The sequence below is a fragment of the Dermacentor andersoni genome, chromosome 10, assembly GCF_023375885.2.
Source record: "Dermacentor andersoni chromosome 10, qqDerAnde1_hic_scaffold, whole genome shotgun sequence".
NCBI lineage: Eukaryota > Metazoa > Arthropoda > Arachnida > Ixodida > Ixodidae > Dermacentor > Dermacentor andersoni.
In genome coordinates this window covers 127055496-127078426 of record NC_092823.1, presented here as the reverse complement: position 1 = coordinate 127078426, position 22931 = coordinate 127055496, and the positions used below count along the sequence as shown (strand labels likewise).

At 42.4% G+C, this 22931-nt stretch overlaps 1 protein-coding gene across 4 annotated transcripts in view; it reads right to left on the bottom strand.

Annotated features, from left to right (window-relative positions):
• The window catches only part of LOC126544993 (uncharacterized), a 46113-nt gene that overhangs the window by 8949 nt on the left and 14233 nt on the right, over positions 1 to 22931 (bottom strand). For 3 of the 4 annotated variants that reach the window (XM_072285030.1, XM_055078052.2, XM_055078053.2), the window contains 4 exons: positions 21484 to 21536; positions 20039 to 20105; positions 18176 to 18204; positions 15912 to 15981 (listed from right to left, as the gene is read on the bottom strand). In XM_072285030.1, coding sequence (XP_072141131.1) covers positions 15912 to 15981; positions 18176 to 18204; positions 20039 to 20105; positions 21484 to 21536 — 219 coding nt within the window. Of the gene's footprint in view, positions 1 to 6507; positions 9774 to 11757; positions 11850 to 12838; positions 12902 to 13083; positions 13162 to 15911; positions 15982 to 18175; positions 18205 to 20038; positions 20106 to 21483; positions 21537 to 22931 lie in introns of those variants that run through there. The other variant, XM_050192580.3, reaches the window with a different exon arrangement.

Sequence of the window (22931 nt, the reverse complement as noted above, 5' to 3'; positions counted from 1 at the left end):
TTATAGTATTACGATATGCTCAAGCGATGCTCAAGAAATGAGCCGCCGCGAGAACGACGACGAAGTTGGTCGGTGCGCTTGGCACGAGCGAGTGTCAGCCTGGCTGCCTGGCTCCAGTGTAAATAGCGTGTAAATAGCCTCTTCTGTCTGTGTCTTTCCACACGCAACATTCTGGTGGAGGTGCTGGGTAGCCGTGTGATGTGGTGTGTAATACGGCGGCTCTTAGCTTGCTCAAGGCGACGGCATTCTTTGATGATGGCGTCGATAGTCGAGACGTTGCCGAAAACAAGCAAATTGAAAGCGTCGTCGGCGATGCCTTTTAGAATATGTGACACTTTATCGGCTTCGGACATACCATCGTCAGCTTTGCGGCATAGAGCTAAGACGTCGAGGATGTAGGAAACGTACGGCTCCGTAGATGACTGTACACGAGACGCAAGAGCCTTTCTCGCGGCAGCCTTGCGCCCAATGGGGTCGCCGAACAGTTCCCGTAGCTTCTCTTTGAAATTGTCCCAACTGGTTATCTCGTCGTCATGCGTTTGGTGCAGCACGCGTGGGGTGCCGCCGAGATAAAAGATGACATTGGCGAGCATAATCGTTGGGTCCCACCTGTTATTAGCACTGGCGTGTTCATAGAGTTTGATCCAGTCGTCAACATCCTGGCCCTCCAGGCCAGAGAACACACCTGGGTCGCGATGTGGGGCGACCGTGACGATTGGAGCAGTGGGACATGCCGAAGCCGTTGCAGAGGTGGGCGCGTCACCGGGAGGCATGGTGACAAGCTCGGTGTGCCGACCACTTCTGAGTTCCGTGGTGAGGACGGGGATCGCTTACCTCCACCAGAATGTTGCGTGTGGAAAGACGCAGACAGAAGAGACAGAAGAGACCTCGTGTTTGGCGCAGCATAGCCTCATCCGTCTCTTCTTCGCGCTCGTCGTCACGGGGTGTTTCGGTCCGATATGATAGCGATCTGATATGATAGTGACAGAAAGTTTGCGCTTGGTGTGTCTTCTTCTCTTACGTCCGTGTCGTTTTTTTTTTTAGTTGTTGTTGTCGCACAATATTATTTGAGTAATGGATTACCAACTTGCCCGGAATGCTGCTCTTATGCTAGTGGGGTCGCCTTTCTTGCGCTCCTGTGGCGCTCGGTTTCGATATTTCCTGGATTTACCGTTGAAATTCGATGATGAAGATCTCGCGTTAGGTGCGAATTTAAGCATATATATATATATATATATATATATATATATATATATATATATATATATATATATATATATATATTTATTTATTTATTTATTTATTTGAGGGTGTATAAAAACGTGACTGCCTTCAACTTCGCCATTTGTAACAACTGCCCCTAAGGCACTAAATAAAAAGTTAATGAATTTTGTTAATTAATCTTCTGAAACTGACGTGATTAGCGGCAAAGTATGTCCGTGTTGCCTAAGAATTCATCTGCAGTCCACTGCGCTTATAGCCTTTCGATTAAAAAACTGTAGTGTCCAAAGCGAACACATTGTACAGCTATAACTATGGCTCTAACAGTTCCGGTCCTATCAATTCCTTCCCCGATAACCTTTTTTTTTGCCGCCAATGCTCTAAACATCTCTTGCTTATATCGTCGCTTGCTGGGTGGATGGATGTTATGAGCGTCCCCTTTAGAACGGGGTGGTGGGTTTCGCCACCAAGCTCTTGCTACTATACTGCCTAATGTCCTACCTAGGTTAAACAATAAAAAAAGAAGAAAAACGCTATGAACTCCCCCAGTCAAATTTCCTGATCCCCTTTTGCGAACTGCGCTTTTGTACGTCTCCGTTTTTTTGTCGTTTCCCTACTTTTCTTCCACCAATCCTGCAATCGCCTCTTACTAACGACTTTCTACACTTTCCTAACGACGTCAGCGCCACCTACATGTTGCCGCGCGGCTTGGCATACCTGAACCCGATGGAACGTTCCAGTCGCTTGACGTCCCTCAGGGCCTCCACGAAGGTGCGATTGCCGGCGACAAAGAAGCTGAGGTTGGTCAAAACCTTGACCGCGACGAGGATGTGCATCGCAAAGTACAGCTTCTCGAAGAAGTCCTCGATGTATGCTGCCGGCACGGAAACTTGGCGGACAAACAGGTATACCTCGGCCGTAACGGCCACGATGACGGCGACCGCGACGCAGGCACTGTACCAGCTACTGAAGTCCACTTCGCACCGATCGAAGGCGACGCCTCGCCAGGCGTTTGGGACGAAGAAGCAGCCGCAGGCGCGAGCTATCCTAGCCTCGGCGAGAAAGCGTTGTTCGGCAAAAGAAGTCATGATACGGAGTCTTCGCTCTGTGAAGAGGCGCCTATACGGCCTTCGACACTTCTGTATAGAACGCTCTCGAGAGAGAGACGCCAGCTGGATGGCAAAGACAGAGCAACAGCTCGTTATGAATGCAAGTTATAATTAAGAAAACCCTTCTCGGCGATAGCAGTCATGATACGGGCACTTCTGCGATACTGCGCGCATACAGACTTCGACAATTCTGTCTAGAACGCTCCCGAGCGATGCGCTGCAGAGCCGACAAAGAGAAATATCGCGCTGTGAAATTGCCGAGCGACCGGTTGAACCGACTCGCTGAACGTATTAACAGTCCTATTCGGTTGTGCGTAAAGAAGACATTTAACCATGCGAACGCTTCAGAGCGTGCGACATCAATTGCGTGCGATGACAACGAACGGCAAATACGCAAAGGCTATAGGATATGGAAAGCGCGTCTCACGGTGTCACCACACTGCCTTCTCAGCCTTTATTTCCTCACACCTTAAGACAACTCGACTTTAAGGTCTCTTTCGCATACCCGTAAGAAGTCACGGACATGCGCGCATACATATGGATACCCGAAAGAACAGTTGTGCCGCATTGAGCTTTTCTTCATTATTATAGATGCGCTTGCTTTGTTGTTCAATTCAACATCGTCTGCCGTGCATTGAAGGATAATACGGATGGGCTATAGAACAACATCCGTTAGGGCGGGCGCCGTTGAGTTTTAGCCCTTCACTGGAAGAAGGTTCTGTCGTGCCGAGATACGTGACGGGTGAGCAAGACTACGCTGTGGCTATCACGTATGCCGTCCGTCATTTCTTCCGTCGAATATCTCGGGAAAGTGGGTCACCCGTCTGATGCTTGTCCAAATTCGGTTGTTTTCGCAGCGCACGTTTCGACAGCGACACAAGTTCGCCTCCACAGTCGTGGAGCCATCGTTATCGACTGCAACTTGTGGCGCCAGGCAGTGCTCACGCAATTTGACGAAGCGCATAGCGCGAAATGGCGTGATGTAAAATATGCTGTGCTGTCGCTAATGGACAACCGCTCCATCTCGTTGTGGTGAGACTCGCTACTGCAATGTTTCGCAAGTACTAATGACGCCGCCTGACATATATGGCTTCAGTACGCCTAGTTTGCCTAATCAAAGGTTCTGTTTGAAAAAGCTTATCAATATATTTAGTAATTTATTGAGTTAGAACACATTTAAAAAATCTTATTCAATACACAGAGCAATTCGGCTTACCCAGGCGGATTACCCGAAGAGGCCCACATCACGTGCACGACACATTTATAAGCCCATGTTGCAGGGAGATCTACTAATTAAGATTTTTGATTATTCACGTTATGGCCCACGTTGCAATTTCGAAATTGAAGCTGGGCAGTAAAGCAAAATCATGCCTGTTTAACATAATTAACAGGAATAGCGCCACTTTCGAGATATTCGTCCCCGAAATATATCCCAATAAAATGCATTGGCGTGCCAACTAAAGCGGTCCCGAACTTCTAAAGATGGCTTTTGGGAAACTGTTAACTGAAATAGCGATTCATATTGTAGCACATATTAAGGCCTGATATCTTGAAAGCGGTATTTGATCTTAAGACTTCAGCTGAGCAGATATGATTTCTTTTCCGTTCCGCTTTAAGCTTTCGCGTTGCCATGTACCCTCATGTGAATATGGTGACAAGGTAATTACTGAATATTTTTGATTAGCTGCTTGGACGTTGCAACGTCTCACGCACGCAATTTTCGCGTCTTCAAGAAGTCTACCTGAACGTGTCACGAGCACCATGTAAAGAAATTTATAAATGTGTAATATGGTAAAGAACGTCGTTTCGCCCTTCTTAGAATTGCTCCCTTGCGCTGCCCCCCATCATGGATAATAAAGAAGGGTCACAAACGTGTCACCCAGCCGTCACCAACTTTGCTTGGGTGTGAAGAGTCTTTGTCAAATTTGGATTGAAGGCACGCACGTGTTTAGGTTGTACTAGTCAATTAGCTACTTAACCTGCAATCGCCATTGCGCTGTCTGACTGTTCTGTGCTGTTCATGGTAACGAAGACACTGCTGTCCGCTTTTAGAGCGCAGCTCTTTGGCGCCCGTTCCTGCGTTTCGCGTCGCCGTTGAGCCTCGCCGTCGGCCTCGCCGTAACCAAGGTCATCCTCCGCGCGCTGACCTAGCTGCGCGCACTCCTGCTGCCATCTCTCGCGCGCGGTGCGAGTCTTGCTCTCCCCTTGTCCTCCAAAGCCGGATTACGCGCTCTCGCCTATCCTCTCGCCCCCTTCCTCCGCGCAGCGCCGTTGCGGCGACTGTCGCCGCTACCGTCCACTCCGCCCTCGCCGTCCCTTCTCCCACCGTCGCGACACTGCCGCGGCGCCGGCGGCGGGCGCTCCTTGCCGCCTCGCGCGTGATCCACGGCTCTCCACTCCTCCGTATACTCGTCGCGTGTCTGTACGGCTCTCAGCCGTGTGTCTCGCTTCCCACTTTGTTGGGCGCGTTTCTCAGTGGCATTTGTCGCCTCTGGCTGTACTTCTGTCGCCTCCACTCTTACCCTATACCTCCCCTTACCTGGTGCAGTGCCGTTGCGGTGACTCGAAAGACAGTTATAGCGTTTCGTGCCCCAACTTCTACTTCCCACCCCAACTTTGTGCGGCCACATAGAGGCCTGTTTGTGAGTGAATGAGTGTGTGACCTCTACTCAATACCCCTGTTCTCCATCCGTTTCCTCATCCCACCTCAGAAGAAACATTAAATAATAATTGGTAATCTCACCCCCATCCCTCTCTGCGGCGGTGACCCACTATAAAATGGCCCTTCGCCGGAGCGCCGGTTCGATAGCGGTGGATCACGGAGTGTGCTGCCCAATCCGAAACGCAGAAGTGCCTCCGTTCGGCACTGCGTGTTCTGTATGCGGCTGCCTGTTGCTGAAATAAGGCAGCAGCTGCGCTCAAAGATCGCATTACCAAGAAGCGTAATCGTCGGCCAATTTTTTTTTTGTCGTGCCACTTTAATTTGTTTGAAAGGAACGATAATAAATTCATCGGCGTTCAATGTGTGGCATTCGAACCATACGCCGCGGCAGCTGTATGAAGGACATGGCGAATGTCAGCAAACCACGCGTGTCCAAACGCTCTTGCCAGGATACCTGTAAACCTGGCTTCTCCTCTGCAACGGTTGTAGCGTGAGGAAGCCCGCTTCTATAGTTCTCCCATTACCCAATTTAGTTCTTACTAGCACATCCATTATTCTACAACTGTCTTCGATTTTGTTTGTTCGTTTTCCTTTTTTTTTTTCGCATGCGACAGTTGGAATATTGCAGCTCGTGCAACTGCTCACATTCAACTGTTCCCGATTTGCCGCGTCACCGAAAGCAAGCTTCTCCGAACGCATCTCATTGTGGAGAAGCCAGAGTTACAGGCGCCTGCGACATTTGTGCAGAAGCGCTCGATCAAAACCCCGACCTCTAACTCGAACCCAGGTCCACGGCGTAGGCGACGAGCATTGTACTGCGAAGCTTATCCCGCACTTTGTAAAGGCTTTAGAAACTGCGGCAATTGAAGATTGGATTCAAGCTTGCATCAGCGAATTAAGCGGAAAACAAGACGTTATAGGCAGGAGGCAGGTAACCGGTGGTCTAGTTATAGGGTTATTAGGTGCGACACCGCCTTCAAAGTAAACAGCGAGGCCCCTGGTGTGAAAGACAAAAACTCCTAGGTTGCTCCCACGGTGAAAGAACAGACGGGTATGAGAACAGCGCCGTCTGGCTACGCAGAAGGCACGGCAAATATAAAGAGGAGATAGGAGAAATTGGAAATGTTGCGTTGTCAAGTTAGCACAGTGCTAAAGCCACTGTGCTTTAGCACGGGAACTTAAAGTGCAGGGGGTACTTCCCCTGTATAACCACCATGCGGCATCCAGGGAAAACACGGGGAAGGCGGGGTGATGGAAACTCAAGGCAATGAGCAAAACGAGAACAAGGTGAAAGCAGGATTCAACGTTTTGACAAGTGGACTTGTCTTCTTCAAGGCCATGCGGCATGTTTCAATTCCAAGCTAAGCTATAAGTCGTAAGTCCCAATGGAAAAAAAAAACTTTTTTTGCCAATTCGTGCTCTTGAAACTGTCACACTTGGCTGTATCATATGTGAAAAAAAAAAACTACAATGGCCGAACTGAGCCAGCACAAGAAAAAATGACAAATGATGCAATTTCAACAGCATCACACTTTTATTCCCATCCCCAAAACACACATACATATATGGTTTGTTCGTTCATTCGAGTAAGCTGCATGTGCAGGCAAATCACAAAATATGTGAGCTGCAACAAAAAAGTTGTGCACTTGTTCTGGGAATTTAGCTCTCAACCAGATTTCTTAAAATATATGAGCCTACACACACCTGCCAGTCTAAATTGTAGACTAAGGGACTGACAAGCACATATCACGGTGAAGCACTCAAATAACTTCCACAGCCTAACACATCTCCCACAGACCCTGCTACATAAGATGTGCCCTGAAAGTTTCCAACAGCATCGACAAAACACTTATGAAACGAAAGTTCACAAACATCCTATGCCAACGCTTTCTTCCACAACACGAAATCCCATATGTCTTGAAACACTTTTACTTCAGGCCATTTCCTCGTGTAATTCACACTCTCCGCAACATTATCCTCATGAGAGATGCCCTAAGGCTACAACAGCTTTTTAAATGGACCCTTAACAGAACAATAATTTCAGATGTATTGGTAAATTACCTTTCAACAATACACCCCCACAAACACACACACATGCACACACACACAAAACCACTCTTACCACAAGAAGAGGACTGCTAAGCCAAAAAAGATGCAAAAACAAAAATGAATGGCAATGCCTGGTTAAAGTTTGTGCACCAGCTTGCTTAATGCCATCGATTTTTGATGGTGTCTGCTCAGATCTAGTTAATCGCTTATCAGTAGAAACGAACAACACTGCATTCTAAACAACCCAGATGCAGAACTTACTAACTTTCAAGAGCTTTCACTGAGCCATAATCACCTAAATATAAAAAAGACATATAGTGTGAAACCCATGACATCACATTGACACACTGGCACTAGGGTTTCAGCAAGAGATTTAAAAGATGTAAGTTTGAGCCTCATTTTCTCATCTAATAACCAACCTATTAAAGCAGAATTAACGAAAACAGAGCTCTTAAGAAACATTTTATCAGTATAAGCTGACAGTGTTTTCTTTTCAGACTCCCTTTAAAAGAATTCTTAACATTTACCCAACCATGAAAACTTCCGTCTGGTCAAGGAACCCTGAAGACGAGGCTGGCAAAAAGACTACAAAATATATTTCTCTAAGAAGTGTGTGCGTGAACTGTGTGACTGTGAACACATGTGAGTGTTGTCAGCCTCAAACAGATTTCAGGGCACAAAAGAAATGGGGTAATGTGGGTAACGCCAACTTGAGAAGCGCCCTTTTAAGTCAGATGTGAGCACAGCAGAAAGCCAATGCACTGCTTCAACTGAAGTGTTCATTAAGGATGTTTTCATCAAGCAGCTGCTAAGAAGGAATGTTATAATTTCAGACTTGCACAGGTTTACATCAATAAAACACCATTACGGAAGTAAACAAAGCAACATTTAAAAATATGGGCCCCACTGAAGAAAGTCGTAAGATACTTGTAACAAAAGTATACATGCAAAAAGCAAACATCACAAAAAGCACAGTTTAACCTTGATCGAAGAATGCAGGTTGGAATGCCTCACTTATCACATTTAAATACCGTATCCACTCAAGTGAGGGCCACACATGTAAAAAAGCCACACGCCCAGCTTAGAAGACCAAACTTTGAAATAAAAAAAGAAAGCTTGTTTTCCCTTTGTTTCTAAGCGCAATGCCTCTTTGGTAGTTATGGAAAGCTTTAAAGTGAAAGCATCTGTAATCCCATAGATGGCATGGAGGGCATTGGTATCGAGGAGTACGCCGCCGAATACATCCTGAGCAGCAGCAACACCAACAGTGTTGAGGACTACACAGGCGCCAGGTGTTAGGCTTGCACACGTGAATAAATGCGTTATGAAATCAACAGTGTGGACACTTTTAGTACAAAGAGATCATGGAGATTATGAGAGGCCAGAAAAATTGGACCAATATTGCCCACTCTAATGCAAAGGTCGCACCTCGTTAAGATTGTGAAAAAAAGAAAACGGCTTCTAGGAGAGTGCATACGGTATGACCCAAGTTCAGCACTCATAGCTAAACTAAATATCCGCATATATGGCACACTAAAACGATGACCCTGCCATGAAAGAACTGTGGTCATGAAATAAAAAATAATCACAATAAAAAGAAAGCTCACAATAAGTAGTAAAAGTAGAATGTGCCTTCCATGAACAAAATAAAAAGCAAGCCTTGTTCAACGTCGAGATCAGCACAAAAGAATGCTTAGTTCACAGTCATGATGGAGATGCAAAGATTTACCATAAAAAAATCATAAGTATAAGAAATATTAAAAGGCCACACTTACTATGACTGTATTGCCCTATAATGAGCGCCTCAATTGTCTCATTGAACACAATGAATACCACTGTCACAGGGGAAAATTTATCATTTGTAGGCAATGGCATTTGATACATCAAATTACACTTAAGTTTGCGAGGTGCCACACACCAGAATTAACAATATTTGTATAAAATGGCAATTACATTGCGTGAAAAAATAGGTAAAAATATATGTCACAGTATATGTGCAAAACATATTAAGCAAGTAAATTTTCATTAAGATTCATTTATATTTCTGGTAATTAACTGAAACTTTCACATTATTTTTGTACAATAGATCCCCACCTATCCACACAAAGTCGTGACAGGACATGCACCAGACACTAATCCAATCAGATACCAGCAAACAATATAAACAACATGCTGGAGTTCTTTGAGCACATCCAGATGTTGCTAATCACTGGTAAATAGCAGCTTTGTACCATAAGAAAAATATACATACGTCAGAATATTTAACTCCATTCACATACTCCAAAGAAACGCTTTCATAAACCTGAAAACTTCCTAATTTCTCAAGTTTCAAAAGCTCATAAATACCCACACATTAACAAAAAAAAATGCAATTCCAAGTTTACACACCATCACAGAACAACGCACGAATTCTTTGACTCAGATCCTGAATATACATGAGCAGTTGGTCACTTCCTTAACAACCTATCACATCGAACGCTTGTGCCAAAGAATACCAAATATCCCCGCAAATCAGCAAGGATCCATAATTAGCAACACTGTCACACAGACAATGAGAAAGTGCGAGTGTTAGACAAAACAAAAAGTCCATTGTCTAAACCTGTCTGCATGATCCCACACATTATGAACCTCTACAGAGGCTCACACGCGAAGAAATTAGGTGACTGTTTCAAGAGCGGAAGGATCTTTTCGCCTGAACCTTGACATCTGAACCACTGGAGCTGCAATGGTGACTGTAACCAAAAAGCAAATTACAACTTATTAAATGTGCAATGGAGCTTAACATGTTTCAAAGCTTACTACATGCAAGCATCAACAGAAGCAGTAGCAAATTTTTACTTAATTTGTTTGTTTCATACTGTGGACTTTGAGCCCAAGCAGGGTGGGCAATACAAAGAAAATTAATTAAACTGCCAAGAGCACAGAGGCAAAAATTATACTTTATTGAGAAAATTTCTGCCCAGAAAGACAAGCAACACTAAAATCACAACAATAGCATTGAGCAGAGTCATCAATCATTGAATATAATCTCACGGGCCAACTCTTCCGCTCTTTGTTTGTGTCTCACCATACATTCCAGGTTAACTGCTGGTGCTCATCAAGAATGTGACACATGCACAATCTGATCAGTCATGCTTCCTTTGCTATAGAACCAGCAACAACATTAAAAAGGTTTCAGATATTGTAGGCGTGTCTTGTGCCTACTGATTGAAAACTTGATAGCCTCAATAAGCCTGTGAAAGTGAAAACCGGCAGAAAGCAAGACGGTAACTTGGGTGACAGCAAAATAAAAAAGAAATTATCTATTTATTTATTTTTTATAGATGCTTTGTTTCCTTTTTTTGCGGGGGAGTTCTCCATCTTGCTAAGTAGTTTAGTTTGTCATAATGCCTACGACTATGAACCACACTGTGACTTCCCCACTTTGCTTGTGCGAGCTGGAACTTTCTCTTGTAGATCATTCATGAATAATAATAATAATAATAATAATAATAATAATAATAATAATAATAATAATAATAATAATAATAATAATAATAATAGTTGTTGTTATTATTATTATTATTATTATTATTATTATTATTATTATTATTATCATCATCATCATCTGTACACAGTACAGCCAAAAAGACACTTCAGTGTTGGTCATAAAGGAAAGAAACACATTAAAGCAGTGGATATCATAGCAATCATTAATTTCAGCTAGTTTGAGTTCACTGCAGGAAGAAGGCCTTTCTCAGGGACATCTAATTATAATTGTCCTCTATCAGTCGAGCTTATACTATGCTTACAAACTTTGTCATGATCTAACCTACATACCTATATGTGAACATGATACGCAAAGCAAGTTTAACAAGCCGGAATTTATAGGAAGAAGAGAAAAACATTGAATTATACGCAAGATTTTAGGGTTATTGTAGCCACGTGTAATATTTTTTTTAAAGAATCTAGTCACACCAGTGTTTTCACACAAGCACCTCTGTCACACCATGTCCAGGAATTGAGCCCACGACGTGGCCTAAGAGGTGCATATTGCTTTTCACTAGCAACAGCCTACTGACCATCAGTCAAGTACTCTTTTTGTCCAGTGTGGCCCACTTTTAAAGAAAACACACAGAGCATGTGCGAATATATCCCTCCGGCAAGTCTATAATCACCCAGCATCGCAGCAGATGATTTGTGATTAATAGCACTGGCACCTTTCAACAAACCTGTGCACTCAATGATATAGCTTTACCGGCACCTGCAGCTAGAGCGCCAACAGTCAGTTTTAACGGCAGACTGCACTGCACATGTTTCTCGGGGCTGAATAAATTTTTGTTGCTGAAGCACCTTTGCACCTTGAACTTTACAAAGTGACATGAAGGCACGAGGTTACAGCTTAAAAAAGCAGAGGCTTAACACTGCCTCCTCATTTTGCTTTTCTTTCTTTATTCTTTTTCTACTTCATTCTGATCACTGTGCCAATATTTGATCTGACTGCTAAAAATAATATCAATGCCAAATTGTGATTAGGTTGGTAAAAAAAAGCCTTAATGCCAACTTTCCACTATAAGTTCCTGAAATTCAGAATTCCAAAACTGCAGGCCAGTTGGGCAAACCAGCAGAAAAAAAAAAAAAATCCCTCTTCTGGCATATACGGACACAAGGGTGACAACACACATTTTTATGTGTGATACACTGTCACTATGATTAATATATTTCAAGCACACTTACGGCAGTGATGGGTATGAAATGGATTGTGTTTTCGAATCAACTTCACCAAGGCACAGGGACCGGATTGCTTGCAGTATCCAGTGAAGCTTACTCTGCAACAGTTAATAGTGCAACAATTTACCGTCCATTAGCAGATTCTTCGAAAGTGAATGACTTATGACAACTCATGCAAAGCAATTTCACAGCAGCTGTTCTTCAATCTTCGAAGCTTTGACAAAACATTTTCAAGGAACATTATGTCTGTCAGCTTGAAAAGAGGACATCTTCAACAGAGGAAAAAAACATTTTGCCACACTAACCCCCCAAAAAAATTTAACAAGAAGAAAAGAAGCCTCAAGCCAACCAACACAATAACACCTTCCAAATGTTCTCATGGGTCTGGCTTGCTTGCCGTCAAACTCGGATGAGGTGTCTAAATGAGATCCACTACGCTTAACCAACAAACAAAATTTAAATATTTTTAAGCCCATTACAAAATTTAAAGGCTTTCAAGGTCTCTTGGAAATTATATTTTAATATTTAAAGGTCTCTATCACTGCTACACAAACCTTGACAAAGTTAAAAAGCAACCATGCCATATCATTTTCAATGGCTCAAAGTGCTCAATAAGAAACTGAAGACCTAACAAGCATTGAAGAAGCAGTTACATGGCAGTAGCGAGACTTTACATCTAATTTTCTAGCAGTTTCCAAAAAGTTATCTCCTAGAAAATGTGGCTTGTCAAGCTTTCTAGAGTTCATTGCCAGAACAAACAGTTCCGACAGTTTTAGAATCAAAATGAGTGTTCCCTTTCACACTGATTCCATGTGTACATTTAGCAGCATTTCGTTCAACCAAAGCAATCTTCAGAAAACATGGTTAACACATGTCTCGAATGTAAATGTGCTGGAAAGAACACCTCCAGCATAATGATTGCTGACTGCTTGGCAATGTAGCAAGTACTCATTAAACAGATGCAAATTGTATATACATTTAAAATTTGTTTCTTAGGCCTTTTTGAAAGAGTTCAAAATCAAAAGTCCGTTAGTTTCCACGTATTGGCATGCATGCCAGTACACGGAAAGCACCAAAAATGTCTCACCTTAATTTCTGCCACTTGGAAACTCAGTGGCCGCTTCCCAATGAGCTGAGATGCAAACAAAGCCTGAAAGATGAAGTGATTGAGCATTATTCATCAAATTTTTATTATTTCAATATTTGTGAGAGCCATGCAGTGCTTAAAGATTCAGATAGGAATGAAGGGAAAGAGGACTAAAACACTTTTTTTACTAAAGACTGTGATAGTAAGGCTCACAAAAAAAAGCAGTGCATAAACTAATGACTCACCTGAAAGGTATCTGCAGAACGTATAGAGAGCAATCCAACAAGAAAGTCCAATTTTTCCCCAACATATTTCACAAAATCCTGCAAAAAACAATAGGCAAAAGCAAACAAGCTTTTGAGCCAGACAGACCTTCCAAGAGATAACATCTCACGGTGAAAAATTTAGCCAGATCACAAGAACGCTCCTCGAAGCAGCTCTGGAACACCTTCCATTTTTTAAAATTTTAGTAACAAGCTGGAATGACAGCGATGTCCTTCATGGGATATATCAATGAATACTGCTTTTTAAAAGATCTAATATGAATGGAGATATGAAGAGTGCAATGTTTACTGTTCTCGTTGCCATGCAACTTATTGATTCCTCTTGGCTGAAGATGCACCAATGAGCAGTTTCCTGCTCATCACTTATTTCTTTTTCTTCGTTCCCTTCCAAGACTGGCATCTGACAAAGGTGCCGTATTGCTCACATCTATGAGCCATTGCACCTTCCTAAGATCATTGCTGCTGTTGCATAGGACCGAAAAAATAAAATGGAGCTGTCAAAAGCCACATAAAACACCAAGCAATCTATTATACAAGGTGGTAGGTTAGGATGCTGGGTGTAGCTGAATAATATTTGGTTTGCATGTTAATGGAAGCATTGTCTACAGGTTAGAAATATTTTCTTATAATGTTCAAAAAGTGTTTCAGTGCCCCTTTTAATTATTTAACCCAAAGTGCACAGAGAGTCAAAAAGAGAATCTGATCAAAGTCACAAACGACCAATTGTCAGCATGGTTTCTCGAACACCAATCAAATGATTGGTATGTACCAGGTTTCATTGAAAGCAAGACCACATCTCCTGCTCCGAATGTATTGCATGCATGCTGATATTTACTTGCATAGCAGTGCATTTTTGCAGTGTTTCTTAAGTTCAGTGCAGTGGCTGTATTTCATTATCGGCCAACAGTAGACCAGGGTGGGTGACTTCAACTCTCGACCTCCCTGTGAACCTCTGTCAACAGCAAGGGACACATATGACATGTCATGGCTTACTTACTGACGCTGCTTGCTCCTTGCAAACCCATCTCTCCTGTAGTCATTCGCTTTTAACAAAAATACCACACTCAACCTGTGCTAGAACAGTGGATACACTGTAAAGACAAACTCAAAGGCACCAAGAAAACCGGTTGCTGTTATCAAAACTTCATCTTAAAAGAAATCATTGAAGAAAAGAAATACCACTATACTAAGTTCACCCAGCCATTAAAATCAGAAGCCCAATGTAAAAAGAAGAAAGATAAATTTACTGCACCATCATAATTCAAAGCACTGGTTTATGCACTTTTATTTTGGCCACTCAGTCATTTTCACTTGCTGGCACTTTGCGAATTTGTGTGATATCTTGAAACTGTCATTCCACCTAACCTGCTCAGAAATGCTTCCGAACCAGCATTTTGAAATTTGTTAGAAAAGGTCTTTTTTAACAGATGCTTCTTCTCTGGACTATCGGAGCAGTGTGTCAAAGTACTCAGATCATTAATCAGCTCTATCACATCTGAGCAGCACTTGCTGTGCTTCCTCAGCTGTGTCCTAACCACCGTTATTGACATCCAAAGGCTAAATTAATATTACTGAAAGGGGGTTTATTAACGTCGGATGGCAGGCGGAAGGACTGCACGACGGGCACAGCAAAGACAGTCTCAGCCGGCGTCAACAGCTTGTGATTTGCGCTCACTCCTCCTGCCCAAACAGTGTCCCACTGCTGCACGCGTTGCTTCATTCCCACTACATTACCATGGCGTCAGACCAGGATGTTTTCACACCATCATCGACACTGGCACAGTTCATGTCCAAATATTTACTTTTGTCAAAGCAACAGGCCACTACGGGCCTCGGGCTGAATTGAGTAGCCAGCATTGGTGATGGACGCAGAAGATCGGCTGACCCGAATGAACAATTTGTGCTAAGCCATGTTTTTCTTCTATGTCTATGGTGGGAAACCAACCAACCATTTGTACATTGCTTGACATAATTTAAGATTTGGCTTAACAAGGTTTGTCTTATTGGAAGTCTACTGTAGTTATTACACGTTTCACAATGACCATTAAATTAAATAGGGCTGTGCACATTTGGCGCATCAAACAGCAAAAATTTGCAGTTAGTGAAGATGTATACGGAAACAAGCTGTAATTATATACATCAAAGTTCACGACCACTGCACTTAGCTCAAGAAAAAGCCAGTTAGCCGAACATTCGTCAAGGTTGCTTGCTCTAACCCTTCATGCATATGAACGAAAGTAAGTGGAAAATAAAGAGAAAAAAAAATTTCACTCAAGTATTTGACAATGAATCGACGGTTTTTCTCATGAGCTGCCAATAACTCAATGCGTTGTGAGCAGCACATGATTCTTGTTAATTGACCATCATAATGACTTAAAATATGGCCACATATTATTTTAGGACCATTTTTGTGCCACCAAAATCAAGTTATATGCATTAGGGAGCAGGCTTCTAAAAGAAGAGTGCAAAGGCCAGGCCTCAAGGTAACGTGACGATGCATGAACATTTGTGAAATTTCAAGGAGAGCTCCATTTACCTGTGTAAGAAAATCGACAAATTATGCAATCAGCATTACTGACACACACTTCTCAAAAGATATTTTTGTTCGTTTTTCTCAATGTTGCATATTTCAAGCAAATTATTCTGATTCGTGCAAGAATCATTTGACCAGAAAGAAGTTAAGAGCGGTGCTACTTGATCACAGGTACCGAGCAAGCAGTGGCACCTTTTACACTGCCAATTCGTCGGCCTGATGGCTCATTTACCAAATGAATGCAAAGTGCACTTACCTGGTAGCTCTTCTGCTTTTCAAATTTCACTCGAGTCAATTCTTCAACTTTCGCCTCAGACTCCTTCAGCCTGAAAACACACAGAGACGGAAAGAAAGAGGAATTATGACAAACGCAAGACACTTGTTGGAATCTACATTGTGCAAAGCTTTTGTGAATTGTTTCAACTGAATGCTACATTAAGAGAGATACAATGCCTGCAATCGTGTCTTAATTTTAACTTAAATAATTGTTTGCACCTTCTCCTTAAATGCAAACAAATGATCACATGGCCTCACAGTATGCGATGTAGAAGCAGTAATAAGTGGAACTTTATTGACGATTATGCTAAAGACCCCTCCTGAGGCTATTGCAGGCTCTAGGACTAGTTCCGGCTAATTCAACACCTTGTGAGCAGTGAAAGAAGCACTGTAAGCAGAACTGTATGTACAGCAAAATTTAAAACACAGTGATGCTTGCTTAAGGGTTCTATGCCTTTGCAAAGCATGTGACCAATCAATCACTCCCCCCCATAACACACACCAGCACAAAGATGCCCTGCTAATTCTATGCAGCAAAAAATAATAACAAGTAAATTCTGGAGTTTTACACGCCAAAACCACGATTTGGTTATGAGGCACGCTGTTGTGGGGGGACTAAGGAATGATTTTGAATACCTGGAGAACACCTAAATCTAGGTACCACAGGCATTTTTGCATTTCGCCCCTACTGAAATGTGGTCACCACTGCTGGGACTGAACCAGTGACACTGAGCTCAGCAGTGCAATTTTGAAGTCCAGAGAGTTTTTCAAACTGTGGCCTCAAATGGGCCAAGAGCCTTTTTCAGGGGGGTCATGGAGGTTACAAATATGTACATTCTGCTTGCCAGAACAGAGATGAATTTTCAGCCTCGGTGCCCATACTATTTTGAACCCATTTCCTTTAAGAATGTATATATATAATCATGACCATATAAAACCAACAGACAATGAGGCGAAGGAAATCATTGCGGAAATTGGCTGTGGTTGGAATTGAAATGTCGAAAATAATGAAGAAAAGCAAAATGAATGTGGACAAAAGGGTAACTTGTTGCCGGTGGGAGCTGAACCCACAGCCTACGCATTACGCATGCATTGCACAATCAATTGTACTATGGTGATGGCCATCAATCCATCCATTAACTTGGGTAGTTATGTTTGACTAGGCTTTGCCCTATGGGTGTTAGCAAGCGCCAATCAGAGGCATGGCGGGCGGAAGTGGAACATCCCTTTTTGCCCAATGGTGTCACGTAACACGTGATCTTAAGAAAGCACACACGTGACTAAATAAACCTCTCTCTCTCTCTCTCTCTCTCTCTCTCTCTATATATATATATATATATATATATATATATATATATATATATAAACATAGGAAGGACAACTTTACAATTATATTTGCTTTATTTACCCCCCAGTTTCGGTCGGCAGACTGACCTTTTTCAAGGGAAAAAGGTTGGTCCACCGACCGAAACTGTTCGGTAAGTAAGTAAGCCAAAGATAAACATGAAGTAGTGATTCTCATTTTTCTAAATACATTTGGGCCACAGAAAAATCCAGTTATACATAAATATCACCTCTGAAGTTATGTTACTTATGAAGAGTGTAATATTGGTTTTGGCAACAATAAGATGGACAACAAAACTACCAGACAAATGGCAATCTAAACCTTTGGTCACCACAAAGAGAACTTCACCAAACATGGCTAACCGCAATGAGTTTTGTCTCACCAAAAGTGTAGAAACTGTAGGGTTCAGCAGATGTAGTTGCATCAAGAAAGAAAATATGTACACCCTTCTAATTAGCATGAATCAATCAATCCTTGTTAAAAAAATTTAGCAATCATTCTGGCAACTCTCTCTGCTGTGGTTAATGTCATTTAAATAAATTAAAAGGTAAATGTACCTGCGTCATTGAAAATATGTAAATTTTCTAAAGGCTCATAAAGGTGGGGAACGGGTCATGGTAGGTTGGGTACCACTAAGAGGGGTCATGTACTGAAAGAATTTGAGAAACACTGCTATAGTTTATCCAGCAAGATGTGCTAGATCCTTGTGCTACACCTCAGCTACTGTAATGCAATAAAGCCTTGCATTTGAAGCTTTGCTTTAAAATGACTTGTCATGAGGAAACTGCATTTCAAGTCAGAGAAATTCTGTTTACAAGGTCGTCCCACAGAGCAGTTCCTCCTCGGAAACCTTTCGCCATAACTAAAATAAAGTTTTCTGGGTAGGGGTTGAAACTTACTTTTGATCCAGTCTTTTCAAAACCTGAGTCTGAAAAAGAAAATGCATGAGCACATGAAACACTTTTTTTGTAATGCATAAACATCTGCTGGACAGCTCTTCTGCGCAATGGTTCCTATTTCGCAGGCTCATGTAAGTGCAGTCGCCGACTGATTTTTCGGACTCCAAAGGTTCGGACATGCTCAATTATTCAGTCTGCTTCGCGGCACCGCCATTCTCCCCATAGACCATAATGTATAACAACTGCCGAAAGTTCGGACACCTTGCAACCTCTCGTCTGATTTTTCGGACACTCCTTGAGCCAACTCGATCGAGAGCACCATGCACTGACTCTGACCGGTGCATGGTTCGACTTGCTGAATGCCATTTTTGTTTTGAATGTAGCCTTCTTGCTGCCCCACAAAGTGGCGCCATGGTGGCACTACTGCAAATCCCTACTCATCTTCATCGTTTCTGCCTGGTTCGTGGCTACAGCAGTTCCGGTCTCAGTAAGCCATGTCAAGACAATCCAGCAGCTGATTTTCGTTTTCATTTGTGCAACTGGTGACGCCATGACGGTGTGGTGATGCTTGCTTTGTGTGCTGTGTCGAGGTTGCGGTGATCCAACGCAACATATGCAAACATCGCGTCAAGTGTCTAATGGCACCGACAGTGCCCGTGCAGACTGCGCTGGGGAATGCCGGCAAGCGGGTGCCGGGAGGCCTAAGATTTGTCGCCTTCCGATGTGCTCCCTACCGACGCGGAAAATGTTCTGCCGAGACTTGCGCAGTGGTTGCGTTGCGATTCCGAACACCGTCTCATTTGATAGTTTCACAGGTGCTGACACTGCTGTACTGACATGCGCAGAACTCGACGACAGCGAGACCATTCGTCAGGTTTCTGCTGCACCGCCGAACGATGAATCCGAGTCGGAAGATGACGCACCATGTGCTACACTGCCGTCGCATGCGGAGCGTGTACAAGCAGTGACTGTGCTTTCAGCCGCCTATAGTGACCGTACGACCCTCTCCGAGATTCAGGCTTATCTGATTGCGCGTAAACGGAACAGCGTGCAACGGCGCATTCACGATTTCTTCAAGCCTACTGCCGAGCTCGAATAAGTGCGTGGAAATAAAGGTTATTTTTTTTCTTAATCTGCTTTTTTGGACACTTGTTTATTCTGACATTTGCGCAATCCCCATGAGGTCCAAATAAACGGTTGGCGACTGTATATACAGTACAGAGAAAAATGATATTGCGTTGCGGTTTTTCTATAATTAGTTCTTTAACAACACATAAAAAACAATTAATTGCTATCTTTTTTTTTTCAATTTTGTCCTGCAGTATGTACACTCTTGTTACCAGGAGGAAAATAAAGTATCACATCCCATTTACAGCCACTAGCACAGATCCACTTCTCACATTGTTAGCTTTATTCACTGTTGCCAACATTCTCGAGATAGTGTGCTAGTTTGTTTCACGTTGTGTTTGTATAGGCTTTTTATTACGATAGCAATTATTGTGCACAGGCACTCAAGCCCATTCACACTATCACCACTGGCACCATCATTCTGTAGCTATATTCATTCTTTTCAAAATAAAAGTCAAGACAGCATGGCAAAGGCCATGGGAACAATACAGATATACCCTGGGTCACAATAATGTAACACTACTCCACTATGTTTTTCCTCCAAATCCACCATTAACTTTCCCAAATTTGACCAATCATGAACGGATATTGGCAGATTCACGGTAAAAACAGAGTGGAACAGTTTTATGCTATTGTCACACATTGTCACCATTGTCACCATTGTGGCAACAATGCATGCTCAACCAAATTGCGCAAGGCTTTCTTGGAAATTATGGCCCAAAAATGTCAACGCACCTGCTTTTGAAACTTGCGGTCGAAACTCAAGCACACTTCTTCAATGTCTCTCTTTTCCAGGATCAACCTGTGGTGAAGCAGAACAATATTTTGCTACTTTTATGTGAACAAGATTATGCAAGAAGACATTTATTTTTCACTTTTCATATACTAAGTGTTTTATTTATTTCAAACAGACCTTTTTTTTTATGATTGCATATAGCATACAATGCAATTCAGCCTGTTCAGGTATAAATTACATGAATAGGTGAATATACAGGACAAATTGCAATGTCCAGGCAACTAAGCTATTCAACTCAGTCGCTTTAGCTGAAACCGAAGCCGAGCACTAGTGGAGCTGTGTCTGCTAAGCAGAAATCCTAGGACCAGATCACCAGTTTAGAGAAGAAAAAGAATGCACTGGTGTTTTGGTCAAAGCTTTTCCAGAACTGCTAGAGGGATGCTTTTGAGAAACTGTCAACTGGAACGTCAATGTATTTCATAGCACACCTTCACGGGCGAAAAGCCGGTTCTTACTCGTTGAAATGACAGCTAAACTTCAATGTCATGAATTACCTTCTTTGACAAAACAATTCTGTAAAATGTGCTGAGACACCTGACAAAGACAAAATTGATTTGTTACACTCTGTTCTGAAATATACTGCTAATTTGAGAGCAGGACTTTTGCAAAGCATCATAAACAGTGCAACAATTTTGCATAAACTGTAAACTTGTAAGCTGCTCATGTAAGACAAAAACTAATTTATAAAATTTGTCCCCTTCAGATGCTCTTAACACATGCAGTTTACAAAACTGCAACATCTGTTCTGCCACACAATTATGCATTTCTAAACTTCAACTTCAACTTTTCTTCAACTTTTCCTAAACTTACCATTTTTTTTACAGTTCTTTTGTAAAAACTATGAGTCCCTAAATCAAAACTGTGCTTCCTAAAGTCAGAAAAGCTGAGCGTTCTCTCTTAGACAAAACTTTGTCCTGCGCATCCACGAGTGGCTGAAAACAAAACTGCATCCTTTGTCGCCTTCAGGCATAACACGCTTCAGCAGCTACAAACACTGGGCATTATGTCATCTGAGGTGCGGCGGGGTCCCTCACAGAACTCACCTAGCGCAGCAGCTGGTCGCAAGCCACTGCCTTTTTTATGGCGTGAGCTATGTATTCTTCCTCCAAGTGTTTATTTTAATCAAGTAAACAGTTTCAGTACATGGTTTCGCCATCATCTGCCAGAATGGAAGGTGCACTTGGCCTTCATTGAGCCCTACCTGCCTAGGCCTCAATACCGTATTTAATTAGAATCGATCTGTCTGTTACCTAATGATAGCATTCCTGCACTCACATGTACTTGAACAGGAAAATTGTAGTTGGCCTTGAGGTAAAGATTCCTCTAACATCATGCCACTGCAACACCAAACCATGCCTCTAAAGGTAACAAACAAAGTGAGTACCTGTTAAACTCTTCGGGATCGGCAATCACCGAGAAGTCTTGGGCAGTCCCATTCTGCATGTTGCATGAGACAGGAAATATAACATCTTTTACCAAGAAATAAAATTTTTAAATACACAAGAAGCACAGCTCAATGCTAACTGTACTCCCTTCCCAGAGTGGCCTCAAGTACACCATGTAGGCAAGAAGTAAAAAAACAAAAATTTTCCTAGTAATATATAGCTGTGAAGACGTGAGGTTTGAGTGCTTATTTAAAACAACTGCTTTAAGTCATAACTATTTATGATAAATTCTTTTGAACAATACACCTTGTTATTTCATTCATTCCACAATAAATTTCCTGTTCACTCTGAGCGCAGTGCCCCTTAGGTGATCAGGCAGTCGTGGAACATCTTAGTTCTGTACACAAAACGCATTTATCATACTGTGTGTTACACTTCTTACAAACTAGAAGTGGTACTTGGTAAATATGCAATGCCACAGTAACACATTCATGCTATTTATAAAACTAAACAAGTAAACAGCTGAATACCAGAGCTTACCAATAATTAGCAGAAGTTATGCTATTTTACGCATACCTTGTGCTGATAAAAGAGTGAAATTGTCATCTACTGGAGGGTAGGATGAAGTACTACCTACACAGGTATCTCAGAAAGAAAGCTTTACAGTCAAAGAAAAATTCAAAAATCAAACATACAATAGGACCAACAACTTTTGTTGGCAGAAAGTCTACCATCTGAGCTAACCAGGAGGCTAGCAGGAAGCAGGGCGAGGCCGGATTAATCAACAACTCGAAGCAGCAAAGGAACACTGAATACGGCGAGTCAGTTCTGTGAAAATGAAACTTCCTCCACCATGTGGGCTTCTGAGGTACTAATTTGCAATAAACCTCCCTGAATATAGATGTTTTTTGTGCCACAGAAACTTCGTGAAATGCGACCGTTTTTCAGCTCTTACCACTACTAGATATGCTTATGACATTTTGTGATGTTGGCATATTTTCTTGTTTTACCTTTTGATGTCTGAACTTTTTGGAGCTTTCTATGATTTAGCATTCTTCAATTCAACTGTTTGTTCCTGATCATCCGTTCAAGTCACACCATAGTGGAAACTCTGGATTAACTTTGACCACCTGGGGTTCAATGTGCACCCAATGAATAGTCCACGAGGGTTTTTGCATTCCGCCCCTATGCAGTGCAACGCCCGAGCCAGTGAGCTACCGCAGCAGGTGGAAACACATTCAACACAGTGAGCTTTAAAATATACGTACTGTTCAAATAATTACAAGGTTTGTAGCAGCACTATAAAAGAAATTCAGACACTGCCTTAAAAATAATGAGTAAACATTTATTGCACATGGAATAAAAGAGTGCTTGCTAGACCTTTTCCACATAAATCTGTCACGGGCCGCCTCTCCCTACCTCACTGCCTACTTTGAAAAAGCTAATT